The sequence below is a fragment of the Orycteropus afer genome, unplaced genomic scaffold, assembly GCF_000298275.1.
Source record: "Orycteropus afer afer isolate SDZICR_OR568_19922 unplaced genomic scaffold, OryAfe1.0 scaffold00004, whole genome shotgun sequence".
Lineage (NCBI taxonomy): Eukaryota > Metazoa > Chordata > Mammalia > Tubulidentata > Orycteropodidae > Orycteropus > Orycteropus afer.
In genome coordinates, this window is record NW_006921591.1 from 16,652,755 (window position 1) to 16,667,232 (window position 14,478).

The 14,478-nt window shown below is 38.1% G+C and overlaps 1 protein-coding gene across 1 annotated transcript in view; it reads left to right on the top strand.

The window, feature by feature from the left end:
- The window catches only part of PTPN4 (protein tyrosine phosphatase non-receptor type 4), a 304,196-nt gene extending 290,176 nt beyond the window's left edge, over positions 1-14,020 (top strand). The window contains exon 26 of the mRNA XM_007937829.2: positions 13,934-14,020. Coding sequence (XP_007936020.1) covers positions 13,934-14,020 — 87 coding nt within the window. The remainder of the gene's footprint in view (positions 1-13,933) is intronic.
- The last annotated feature ends 458 nt before the right edge of the window (positions 14,021-14,478 follow it).

Sequence of the window (14,478 nt, forward strand, 5' to 3'; positions counted from 1 at the left end):
CTTCCAATTTTCCTAGATTCATACTTCATACATTCCATGTTCTGATTATTAATGGATGTTTGCTGCTGTTTCTCCTCAATTTGAGTGGTGCCACATCTCAGCAAATGGAGGTCTCAAAACTTTACTTTATCCACATGAATAAGGCTTATTTTACTCAGATAGTGCAGCTCTTTCCCAGTCCTACTTTGATAGCTTTCTAAGCTAAGGGACTCATCTTCCTCCTCTGTATTGGACAGTGTTTCTGGACTGTTCATAAAGTTGCGCAGTAATGTATCAGACAGTGTTTCTCTGCTATTCATAAGATTTTCCCTGGCCAATTCTTTGAGAAGTGGATGGCCTCCTCCTTGTTCCTAGTGTGTCTCAGTCTGCAAGCCGGGCTGATACCTGTGCAGCAAGTGCACCCCACTGGGTTTGAAACACCAGTGGCACAGCCTCAGGACTCACAGCAGCACATCACCACAGTAGAACAAACTGACAGACAAGTTTGTCTCCCTTAGCTGTTGGAAACCCCTCCAACCACCCTTACCTGGATCCCTGCGGCTAACTTCTTGATCTGTTCCAGTCCCCTTTGCCTTTTCTGTCCTCACCTGGGACCCTGTGAATGACTCCTCAGTCTGTTCCTAATCCCTTTGCCTTTTCTGTCCTCTCCCTGCCTTCCTGCCTCGCTGCTTGTGGGGCGTGGCCTGGGTTTCCTCTGCTCACCTGGGTCCCTGGGGCTGACTCCTTGATCTGTTCCTAACACCTTTGCCTTTTCTGTCCTCTCCCTGCCTTCCCGCCTCACTGCTTGTAGGGCGTGGCCTGGGTTCCCTCTCTTCACCTGGGTCCCTGCAGCTGACTCCTCGATCTTTTCTGGTCCCCTTTGCCTTTTCTGTCCTCTCCTTGCCTTCCCACCTTGCTCTTTGTGGGGTGTGGTCTGGGTTCCCTCTCCTCACCTGGGTCCCTGAGACTGACTCCTTGATCTGTTCCGGTCCCCTTTGCCTTATCTGTCTTCTCCCTGCTTCCCTCCTCCCTGCCTGTTCTTAGGTCCCTGGAATCCGAATGAGAATGCAATCACTTTAAATATCCAAAATGGCCACCGCTTTGCCTTTTCTGTCCTTGCCCTGCTGCCCACCTCGCTGCCTGTTTGTAGGTCGCCTTATCTGTCTTCTCCCTGCTTCCCACCTCCCTGCCTGTTCTTAGGTCCCTGGAATCCGAATGAGAATGCAATCACTTTAAATATCCAAAATGGCCACCGCTTGTAAACAATCAAAATGGCTGCGCCCTCTGGACAGCAGAAATTCCACAGCTCAGGTTGTCTCCCTCCTTGCTGTTTCCCTTCCTAGTCATGGGCCACCCTTGGTGACCCTTGGTGACCGGGACTGATCTTTAGGTCAATTCTCAGGTCCCAGCACTACTTGGAAATATTCAGGCTGTTGGTCTTGTAAGAGTAGCTGACAGTCCGCAGCTCTGACCATCTCTGTACTCACTGTTTTCGTTCAGATTTTTCCACTAGTTGGTGCCTAATCCACTTCTATATAGTTCCCTTCAAAGCTCAGGGTTCCAGGATTATCTTCTGTATCTCTGTCTATGGTTTTTCTTTTCTTGTTGAAGAGGCTCTGTGTCGCTTGTCTGCCTATTCCTCCATCTACTTGTTAAGTATTGTGAATCCACATGTTAAGTATTGTGAATAATTATACTGTAAATGTTCAAGTACAGGTTTTTGTGGGGACATACATTTTCAGTTCTCTTGGGCCTTTATCTAGGAATAGAAAATTACTAGATTATATGGCAACTCTGTCATTTGACCATGGTATATAATCTTTTTATAAGTTACTTGCTATAGTTTGCTAATGTATTCTTGAGAACTTTTGCATTTGTATTCATACATTTTTTTGTGTGTGTGTTTGTTTTTATAGTTTATATAAAGATGGGATTCAAATACATTCCAGACACTGTGGTTGATTTATATGTCTCTTAAATTTCTTTTAATCTATAACTTATTCTTTCATCTCTTTTCTTCTTTCCTTGCCATTTTTTTGGTGAATAAACAATGTTTTTTGGCTGTTACATTTTCCCAGAGTCTAGAGTTTGCTAATCACACCACCAAGATACTATTCTCTGTATTTCCTAAAAGTGATCATTGGATCTGTAGGCTTGAACAGCTTAAATGGTATTTTATCTTCCTTCAAGAGGCCCATAATGTCTGGTGGTCTTTCTTTTAATGCAGTTAGCAACCTTGGGTGATCAATGCTTGCATCCATTAATTCTTTAGTGTTGGAAAATTATGATATTCTAGATGGCATTTTATCTTCCTTCATGCGGCCCATGATGTCTGATTGTCTTTCTTTTCATGCTGTTAGCAGCCTCGGGGATTGATGCCTGCATCCATTAATTCTTTAGTGTTGTAACATTAGGATATTCTAATTCTGTCATTTCTTCTTTACTTATAAATTGTAATATTTTAAATACAATCTTATCAGTTAACTGCTTTGGTTCTTGAGTATGTTTTAACCCATTGTGGTTAATTTTCTTAATGATGTTCAAATTACCTATTTTTGGCCATTAAGAGCCTAATCATGTCAGATCCTGTGTTCTTTTGTCAAGATCCCAGTAATCTTGAAAGATTACTTGCTATCAAACAAGATATTTTAGGTCCAGGTTGTACATTTCCTGCCTTAGACTTGTAATCAATAATTTCTCCAAGAAGTCTTGGTTCTTTTTGTCAAGAAATTATTATAAAGGCTACAATCTGAGTACTAGGGGGTTTTATTGCTATTGAGTTTGTGGTTGTGTCTAGGAATCTTAAATTACCAAAGCTAAGAAAATAAATTTTCTTGAGCTCAAATTGATGCTTCCAATAAATTAAGGAATATAACATTTTTACTTAACTTCTTCTGTCTTCTATCTCTGTCTCTTTTCTTCTTTAGCAAGAATATTGATTCAACAGTAACAACAATGAAACCTTAGAATAACATAAGTATTCGTTTGTTTTATTCTGTGTTACACAGTGGTCTCAGAATAACACAATACCATCACTAAAGAGTTTTCATTGTTTTTTCTACCATTCTTTTTGTCATTAGGATATATCCTACAAGAGATCTACAGTCAAATTACTCTTTTAAAGTCATTTCATGAAATATGACACTCTGTATAGTGATGCCATCAACTAGACATATACTTAAATTAATTAGTTTCATTAATTTTGTTTAATTTTTAAGGATTTTAAAAATTAATTTTGTAATTATATGCTGTATTTACATGACTCAAAAAGCAACTCTATTTAAAAAAAAAAAAAAATGCTGTTGAGTCAGATCTGACTCATAGCAACCCCTCCTTAGGTTTCCAAGGCAATATCACTTCGGAAGTATATTGCCCAATCTTCCTTCCGAGGAGTGGCTGGTGGGTTTGAACCGCCAACCTCTGGTTAGCAGTCAAATGCCTTAGGCAATAGAAGGAAGCTGTATTGGGGGTGGGGAAATCTGCTCCCTCTCCCTGTCCTGCACTGTTTTATACACTTCTATCTTTGTTCCTTTGTGAAGAAACAATTTTATTAATGACTTGTCCTTTTTTTTTTTTAACTATACTAACAGATATCTGTCCCTTTTTCTTACATAAAAATAATATACATATGTTTATCCACCTTTTTTTTTTCTTTGTATTTTATTTTAACTTTACAAAATATCCTGGAATCATTCTGTAGTACTCTGTTGTTGTTATGTGCCATCAAGTTGTCTCTGACTCACAGTGACCTTATGCACAACAGAACAAAACACTGCCTGGTCCTGTGTCAGCCTCATGATCCCTACTATACCTGAGCCTATTGCTGCAGCCACCATGCCAATCCATCTTGTTAAGCACCTTCCACTTCTTCGTTGACCCTTGACTTTACCAAGCATGACATCCTTCTCCACAGAATGGTCCCTTCTGACAACATGACCAAAGTAGGTGAAATGAAGTCTGGCCATTCTTGCTTCCAAGGAGCTTTCCAGCTGCACTTCTTCCAGGACAGACCATTAGTTCTTTTAGTACTCCATGATACTTTCATCATTTTATGCCAACATCACAACTCAAAAGCATCAACTCTTTGTCAGTCTTCCTTATTCATTGTCCAGTTCTCACATGCATATGAAGCAATTGAAAATACCATGGCTTGGGTTAGGTGCATCTTAGTCTTTAAGGAGACATCTTTGCTCTTCAGCACTTGAAAGAGGTCTTTTGCAACAGATTTGCACAATGCAATACGTCTTTTGTTGTTTTGACTGCTGCTTGCTTTGACATTGATTATAGAACCAAGTAATAGGAAATATTTGACAACTTCTATCTTTTCTGCATCTATCATGATGCTGCTTATTGGTCCAGTTGTGAGGATTTTTGTTTTCTTTGTATTGAGGTGTAATACATACTGCAAACTGTAGTCTTTAACCTTCATTAGTAAGTCAACCAAATCATCCTCACTTTCAGCAAGCAAAGTTGTGTCATCTGTGTATCTCAAGTTGTTAATGAACCTTCCTCCAATCCTGATGCCATGTTCTTCATATAGTCCAGCTTCTCAGATTATTTGCTCAGCATACAGATCAAATAAGTATGGTGAAAAGGCATTTTAAACCTGCAGTATCCCCTTGTTCTCTTTGAACGACAGTCTATGAACAGGTTCCTCATGAGTACAATTAAGTGTTCTGGAATTCCCATTCTTCTCAATGTTATTCGTGATTTATTATGATCCATACAATCGAATGCCTTTCATAGTCAATAAAACACGAATAAACATCTTTCTGGTATTCTTTGCTTTCAGCCAAGATCCACCTAACATCAGCTATGATATCCCTCGCTCCACATCCCCTACTGAATCCAGCTTGCATTTTTTGAAAGTTCTCTGTCAACATACTGCAGCAACCATTTTTGAATTATCTTCAGTAAGATTTTTTACTTGTGTGTGGTATCAATGATATTGTTTGATAATTTCCACATTCTGTTGGATCGCCTTTCTTTGCAATGGGTACACATATGGATCTCTTCCAATCAGTTGGCCAGGTAGCTATCTTCCAAATATCTTGACATAGACAAGTAAGTGCCTCCAGCATGGCATCCGTTTGTTGAAACATCTCAGTGGGTATTCCATCAATTCCCGGAGCCTTGTTTTTTGCCAGTTCTTTCAGTGCAGCTTCAACTTTTTCCTTCAGTACCATTGTTTCTTGATCATATGCCACCTCCTGAAATGGATAATCATCTACCAATTGTTTTTGGTATAGTAACTCTGTGTATTCCATCCACTTTCTTTTATGTTTCCTGCATCTTTCAACATATTGTCTGTGGAATCTTTCAGTGTTGCAATTTGAGGCTTAAATTTTTTCCTCAGTTCTTTCAGCTTGAGAAATGCTGAGTGTGTGCTTCCCTTTTGATTTTCTAACTCCAGGTCTTTTCACGTTTCATTATAATAATTGACTTTGTCTTCTTGAGCTGCTCTTTGAAATCTTCTGTTCAGCACTTTTATCCTGTTGATTCTTCCATTTGCTTTAGCTACTCTCCCTTCAAGGGCAAGTTTCAGAGTCTCTTTTGACATACATGTTGGTCTTTTCTTCCTTTACTGTCTTGTCTTTTCAATGACCTTTTGCTTTCTTCATGGATATTCTTGATGTCATCCCATAATTCATGTGGTTTTCAGTCATTGGTGTTCAATGCATCAAATCTGTTCTTTAGATGGTCTCTAAATTCAGGAGGGATATAATCAAGGTCATATTTTTACTCTCATGGACTTGTTTTAATTGTCTTCAGTTTCAACTTGAACTTACATATGAGTAGTTAATGGTCTGTTCCACAGTCAGCTCCTGGTCTTGTCTTGGCTGAAGATACTGAGCTTTTGCATCACCTCTTGCCACAGATGTAGTCAATCTGATTCCTGTGTACTCTGTCTGGCAAAGTCCACATGGTATAGCCATTGTTTGTGTCATTGAAAAAAGGTATTTGCAGTGAATAAATCATCGGTCTTGCAAAATTTTATCGTGCAATCTCCAGCGTTATTTCTATCACTAAGGCCATGTTTTCCAAATGCCGGTGAGTTTTCTTTGTTTCCATCTTTTTGCATTCCAATCATCAGTGTTAATTAACACATCTTGTTTGCATGTTTGGTTCAGACTGCAGAAGTTGGTAAATTTACCTTCAATTTCCTTGTCACTGGCTTTAGTGGTTGGTGCATAAATTTGAATAATAGAAGTATTAACTGGTCTTCCTTGTAAACGAAAAGCCAAACCAAACTCACTACTTTTGAGTTGGATCTGACTCATGGCAACTCCTCCTGGGGTTTCCAAGGTGATATCACTACCAAAATAGATTACCCTATCTTCCTTCCGAGGAGTAGCTGGTGGGTTTGAACTGGTAGTCTTCTGGTTAACAGTCAAATGTCTTAGGGACTATGCCACCAGAACTCCTTGTCTTCCTTGTAGGCATATGGATATTATCCTTATCAATATCACTGACAGCATTGTACTTCAGGATAGATTTTTTTTTTTTTTAATGTGCTTTGGGTGCAGATTTACAGAGCATAATTTGTTTTACATTCAACATTTCATATATATTTGGTTTCACTCCCCAATTCCATCCCCAATCCTAAGTTACTCTCCTCCTCTCTCTTCCCAGTGACCACCCTCTTCCTTGTGCCCTTCTTAGTAATGCACTCCTGTCTGTCTACCTTTTCCTCCATGTAAATGTTGCCCCTCTGGTCCCCTATGGCTGATTACTCCCAGGGATGTATCTCCATAGAGTAGGTGGATGCATCACCCTGGATTGGGTGTGCTGCATGTAAATCTTATTAATGTTGGGCTGAGAGCCAGCTTTTGGGAATGAGTTTTATCCCAGGCCCGAAGTATATCCCCCAGCCATAGTCTTGGGGGTCCCACCAGACTCCATCCAACCAGTAATTCTTGTTGTTATTGTGTTCTTCCTACTCTAACCAGGATCTGCATTTTTGATCCCTTCCCAAGTGGCTGGCATTGGTAACCAGGCACCATCTAGTTCTGGTCTTGAGGTCCATCATGTTCTAGGGCTGACTATTTCCAAATGCCCTTGGGTTTTCTTCACTCTTCTCCACTTCCGACCAAAGGAGACCATTACCTGTATCTTAGATGGCCGCTCAAAAGCTTTTAAGACCCTACTTGCTACTCTCACCAAAGTAGGTTGTGGAAAAAGATTTTTATGTGTTATGTTGTGCCAGTTGAGCCTGGTGTCCCCCAGTACTATGGTCCTAAATTGGCAGATCTCGTGGTTCTCTCTCCCAAGATGTCTAGCTATCTCTGAGGGATTGCTCCATGTCTGTCTTCTGTTGATTCTGTAATGATTGTGGTTATCTTATATCATTTGTATCTGTGCAAGATTATCCTCAGCTGAAAATATCATTGGTCTAGAGTATATTCCTGTTCACTGACCACCATCTGATCTGAGTTGTCTATGTGTTTATCTATAGCCTGGTGTTGTGTGTTAGTGGTAATGCAATATTGTAGATATACTGGTATTAGCCTCCGTCATCTATATCTTATGTGCACAATTCGATGTCCTCCCTTTCCCTAGTGTACCATGCTGGTCACAGACTCCTTCCATACCATCTGTCTCCTTACCCAACTCAACATGTGGCCCTCAACTAGTCCGAAATTTTCCCATCCCCTTCCCAGTAACCTAGAAAGTGAGTTCCCTTCCCTTAGCAAACCTTTCCTTGACTTCTTACAAATATTGTATGAAAAGGGCTCATACAATATTTGCCCTTCTGCGATTGACTTATTTCACTCAGCATGATGTCTTACAGGTTCATCCACATTGTGAGATGATTCATGTACTCTTCATTGTTCTTTAATGTAGCATAGTGTTCCATTGTGTGAATGTACCATAATTTGGTTATCCATTCATCTATTGATGGGCATTTAGATTGTTTCCATCTCTTTGGTATAGTGAATTGTGCTGTGTTATGAACATGGGTATGCATATGTCTATTCGTGTCCTGTCTCTCACCTCTTTAGGATATATTCCTAGTAATGAAATTGCTGGTTTAAATGGTATTTCTATTTTAAGTTTTTTAAGGAAATACCATATTATTTACCACAATGGTTATACTGTTTTACAAGGCCCACCCTTGTATGAGAGTTTCAATCTATCTGCAGCCTCGCCAGCATTTGTTACTTTTTCTCCTGTTGAACTTTGCTATTATTGCTATTGTGAGGAGATACCTCATTGTTTTTTTGATTTGCATCTCTCTAAGGAGCTCTGGTGGCATAGTGTCTGAGGCATTTGACTGCTAACCAGAAGGCTGGCAGTTCAAACGCACCAGCCACTCCTCAGAAGGAAGGTTGGGCAGTCTACTTCCATAGTGATACCACCTCAGAAACCCAAGGAGGGGTCGCTGTGAGTCAGATCCGACTTGACGGCTGTGCATTTGTTTTTTTGGAATGACTAATGATCGTGAGCATTTTCTCATGTTTGTTGGCAGCCAGCATATTGTCTTTAGTCTTTAGTGAAGTGTTTGTTCATGTCCCTTGCCCATTTTTTAATTGGATTGTTTGTCTTTTTGGCATTGAGATGTTGAAGTTTTGTATAGATTGTAGAGATAAGTCCTTTGTCAAATATGTCATCATAAAATATTTTCTTCCAATCTGTAGGTTCTCTTTTTACTCTTTTGGAGAAGTCTTTTGATGCATGTAAGAATTTAATTTTTAAATGGTCCCAGTCATCTAGCTTCTCTTCCATCTCCTGTGCATTCTGGATTATGCTTGATAGTCTATTTATGCCATAAATTCGGGCCCCTAGATTGCCCCTATTTTATCTTTGATGAACTTTATAGTTTTGGGATTTACATTTAAATCTTTGATCCTGCTTGAGTTTGTTTTTGTATATGGAGTGAAGTTTGGGTCTTGTTTCATTTTTCTGCAAGTGGATACTAATTTTGCCAACACCATTTGTTAAAGAAGCTATCTCTTCCCCCATTTAATGGGTTTTGGTCCTTTGTCAAAGATCAGGTGTCAATAGATGGATGGGTCTATTTCTGGGTTTGCGGTTCTGTTTCATTGCTCTGTCTATCATTGTACCAATACCATGCTGTTTTGACTTCTGTGGCTGTGTAGTAGATTTTGAGATCTGGGAATATGAGACCTCCTATTTTGTTCTTCTTCTTCAGTAGTGCTCTGCTTATTCAAGGTCTCCTTCTTTTCCATATGAAGTTAGTAATTGGTTTTTCTGTATCCTTAAAAAATGTTGTTGGTATCTGGATCAGGATTGCATTAAATGTGTAGATTGCTTTGGATAGTATTGACATTTTCACAATATTCCGTCTTCCTATCTATGACCAAGGCAGGTTCTTGCCATTTATGTAGATCCCTTGTAGTTTCTTGTAATAGCGTTTTATAGTTTTCTTTGTATAAGTCTTTTGTGTCTCTGATTAAGATTTATTCCTAGATATTTTATCTTTTGAGTAGCTATTGTAAATGGTATTGTTTTCCTTATCTCCTTTTCAGAGATCTCTTTGTTGTTGTAGAGGAATCCAACTGATTTTTGTATGTTGACCTTGAATCCTGCCACTTGGCAGGATTCAAAGACCTCTCAATTAGTTCCAGTAGTTTTTTTTACTGAGTCTCTTGGGTTTTCCATGTATACGATCATATCATCTGCATATAGAGATAGCTTTACTTCCTCTTTGCCAATTTGAATGCCTTTTATTTCTCTTTCTCGCCTTAATGCCCTGATTAGGACTTCCAATACAGTGTTAAATAGGAAGTGGTGATAGAGGGCATCCTTGTGTGGTTACCCTTTGCAAGGGGAATTTTTGAGTCTTTCTCCATTAACAATAATATTGGCTATTGGCTTTACATATGTACCCTTTATTATATTGAGGAATTTCCCTTCTATTCCTATTTTGCTGAGAGTTCTGAACAGGACCGTGTGTTGGATTTTATAAAATTCCTTTTCTGTGTTGATTGTTAAGATCATGGTTCTTTTCTTTTGTTTATGTGGTGGATTACATTGATTATTTTTCTGATGTTGAACCATCCTTGCATACCAGGTATGAATCCCACTTGGTCAGGTTTTATTATTTTTTTGGATATGTTATTGGATTCTGTTGGCTAGGATTTTGTTGGACATTTTTGCATCTATATTCATGAAGGATATTGGTCTGTAGTTTTCCTTTTTAGTGGTGTCTTTCCCTGGTTTTGGTATCAGTGTTATGCTTACTTCATAAAATGAATCTGGGAGTCTTCCATCTTTTTCTGTTCTGGAATAGCTTGAGAAGTGTAGGTGTTAACTTTCCCTGGATGCTTGGTAAAATTCTCCAGTGAAGCTATCTTGGCCAGCACTTTTTCTTGTGGGAAATTTTTTATGACCTGCTCAATTTCTTCTTTTGTTATTGGCTGTTCAAGTATTATATCTCTGATTGGGATAGTTTAGGTAGGTCTTGTGTTTCTAGAAACTTGTCTATCTCTTCTAAGTTCTCGAATCTGTTGGAATACAGTTCTTTATAATAGTCTATCAATATCTTTTTTTATCTCAGCTGGTTCTGTTGTGATGTCTCCTTTTTTGTTTATTATTCATGTTATTTGCATCTTCTCTTTCTTTTCTTTTGTTAGATTTGCCAGTGGTTTGCAGTATTCTTAATCTTTTTGAAGAAATAGCTTCTTGTTTTGTTGATTTTTCTCTATTAGTATTTGTTTTCTGTTTCATTTATTTCTGCTCTGATCTTTATTATTTCCTTACTTGTAGATTCTGCTGGTATTTTCTGTTGCTCTTTTTCTAATTATTGAATTTGTTGAGTTAAACCAAAAGCAAAAACTAAACTCACTGCCATTGAGTTGGATCTGACTCATAGCAACCCCTCCTTGGGTTTCCGAGGAGTGGCTTGTGGGTTTGAACCGCCACCCTTCTGGTTAGCAGTCAAATGCCTTAGGCAGTATGCCACCAGAACTCCCTGTTGAGTCAGAGTGTTGATGTTGTTTCTTTCCTCTTTTTTGATGTGTATATTTATTGCAATAAATTGACATCTTGACTACTGCTTTTGCTGTGTCTCATAGGTTTTGGAGAGATGTATCTTCATTCTTGTTTGTTTCTGGAAATTTTTTTATTTCACACTTTATTTCGTCTATTACCCAGTAGTTTTTGAGCAGTGTATTATTCAACTTCCACATGTTTGATGTTTTTTGCTTGATCTTCCTATTATTAATTTCTGATTTTATAGTGTTTTGGTCCAAGAAGATGCTTTGTAGTATTTCAGTATTTTTTAATTTATTGAGGCTTGTTTTATGCCCTAACATACGATCTGTTCTGGAGAATGATCCATGTGCACTGGAGAAGAATGTGAATTGTGCTTTTGTAGGGTGGAGTGCTCTGTGTATGTCAGTGAGGTCTAGTTGGTTGATTGTGTTGTTGAGTTCTTCTGTATCTTTGTTGAGTTTGTTTTTTCTAGTTGATCTGTCTCTTCTTGAAAGTGGTGTGTTAAAGTCTCCTACTACTATTGTACAGTTGTCTATTTTCCCTTTCAATTTAGTTAGTATTTGCTTCATGTATTTTGGAACACTTTTATTGGGTGCTTAGATATTTATTGTGGTAATGTCTTGGTCAGTTGACCCTTTCAGCATCATATAGTGTCCTTCTTTGTCTTTTATGCTGTTTTTCACCTTGAAGTCTATTGTATCAGAAATTAATATTACCATTCCTGTTGTTTTTTGGTTACCATTGGCTTGGTATTTTTTTTTTTTTCTACCCCTTAACTTTTAATTTGTTTTTATCTTTGTATCTAAGGTAGATCTCTTGTACGCAACATAGTGACGGGTCCTCTTTTCTTATCCAGTCTGCCACTCTCTTTCTCTTGACTGGTGCATTTAGTCCATTCATATTGACTGTAATTAGTGATAGATATGAATTGATTGCTATTGTTCTGTTGTGTTTTTTGTCAGGTTGTTGGAGATTTCGTTGGTCCAAATGCTTTTGTGGGCTGAGTTCATTTTGTTATCAAGTGTTTCCTCTCTTTTCTTCTTTATTGTTGGTTTTGTGCTTACTAAACCCATAGAGGAGCTCTGGTGGTGTAGTACGTAAGGCATTTGTCTGCTAACCAGAGGCTGGTGGTTCAAACCACCCCCAAGCCACTCCTCAGAAGGAAGATTGGGCAATCTACTTCTGTAGTGATACTGCCTTGGAAACCCAAGGAGGGGTCGCTGTGAGTTGGAACCAACTCGATAGCAGTGAGTTTGGTTTTGGTTTGGGAAGCCTGTATGTTTTCCTTCTTTCTGGGTTTGCTTAGGGGGATTGTTCATTTTTTCAGTGGTGGCCTTGGAGTGAATTCTTGTCTCTATAATTTTGGAACAATGTGTTCCATAAGAATATTGTCCTGTCTTCCTGTCCATTTGGAAGTTTTGTACCTAAAACTTTTATTTCCTCTATTTCTTTTGTTGCTTGTGTTGTCTACAGATTGACTCCTTCATTTCTTTGTGTACAATGTTTTATGTTTAGATTTTCTTCATTTCTCTTAAATCTTTGTTCAGATTTTTCTTCATACAGGCTGGTGTCAAGGGATTTATCTTCTAGTTGGGAAATCCATTCTCCAGCCAGTTCTAGCCTATTCTTCTGTGTTTCCACTGTGTTGTATAATTCTGTAATTTCAGTGTCATCTTCTGGATTTCTAACTGCTGTTTTTGTGTCAGAGTTGTATCTTTTCACCATACACATTCGATCTGTATGTTGAGCAAATAACCCGAGAAGATGGACTATATGAAGAAGAATTGGAGGAAGACTCATTAACAACCTACGATAGGCAGATGCTTGTTTAAAGTGAAGAGGACTTAAAGTACTTACTGATGAATATCAAAGACTACAGCCTTCAGTATGGATTACATCTCAACATAAAGAAAATAGAAATCCTCACAACTGGACCAATAATCAACATCATTATCAGTGGAGAAAAGATTACAGTTGTCAAGGATTTCATTTTACTTGGATCCACAATCAACTGGAAGCAGCAGTCAAGAAATCTGCTACAAAAGACCTCTTTAAAGATCAAAGATGTCGCTTTGAATACTAAGGTATACCTGACCCAAACATGGTATTTTCAGTGACCTCATATGCATGTGAAAGCTGGACAGTAAATAAGGAAAACCAAAGAAGCATTGATGACTCTGAATTATGGTGTTGGCAAAGAATGCTGAATATACCATGGACTGGCAGAAGAAGGAACAAATCTGTCCCAGAAGAAGTACAGCCAGAATGCTCTTTAGAGACAAGGATGTGAGACTTCATCTCTTATACTTTGGTCATATTATTTGGAGAGACTAACCCCTGAAGAATAGTATCATACATGATGAAGTAGAAGGTCAGTGAAAAAAGAGAAGACCCTCAATGAGATGGACTGACACAGTGTCTGCAACAATGGCTTAAGCATATCAAGTATTGTGAAAATGGCACAGGACCTGACAGTGGTTTCATTCTGTTGTACATATGGTCACTGTGAGTCAGAGCCTACATGACGGAACCTAACAGCAGCAACATAGGATTTCATTGTGAGATTGTACCATAAAGTACTCATTTAATTTAGTCTTTTGGTAATGGTAGTTTGGGTTGTTTTAGTTTCTTGTAATAAATAATCTTGCATTCACTCGACTCATTTATGCATATGTTTTTTTTGGTTTTTTTTTTGATAGATTCCCAGAAATGGAATTGCTGGGTCAAAGGGTAGAGTAATATAATTTTGTTAGGCATTTCCAAATTCCCCTCCATAAGGGTTGTGTGTAGCCTTTCACATCTCTACCAGCAACATATAATAGGATTTTGCCAACAAAAATATGTAGTCAAACCATTATGTTTTTTTCAAATATCTTTGGTGAGAGATTGTATCTCTATGCAGTTTTAAATTGCCTTTCTTTTAAAATGAAACGTTTGTCTTGTTTTGTTTTCTGGTTTTTCTGATCAATTCTCTTTTTTCTGTTTGATTTTTCAGAGTCAATATAGATTTGTATGTGAAGCTATTTTGAAAGTCTATGAAGAAGGATTTGTTAAACCCTTAACAACATCATCAAATAAATAAAAGAGCAAAAGGACTGGAATATATGTTAGAAAACTGCTTTTCATTATATTCACTGTGCCATAATACTGCTTGCAGGAAATGGCATCTAAACAAAAATGAAGAACTAACAAAAACTTTGAGAACTTCAGCACTGTTGCACTTTACATTTAAAATGTCACTCTCTCAAACTCTATAACTGATGTGTTTGAAGACTATTTCATGCTTTGCTCCAAACAAATAGTGAATAACTGAGTATGTTCAGGGTAATTTATGAAACTTGTGGTGGTGCCATGCAGTCCCCTTCTGGTAGAATTGCCATACATAAGGCTCAGAGTTCTCATCATCTCTGTTATACACCTGTATCTTGAAAGCAAAAAGAAGTAAACATCAGGAGTCAGCCATGGTGTTTTCCTGTGATTCATGTACTTAACTATATATTTTATTTTTAAAATTTTAGCAATATCATTTTCAATATTAGC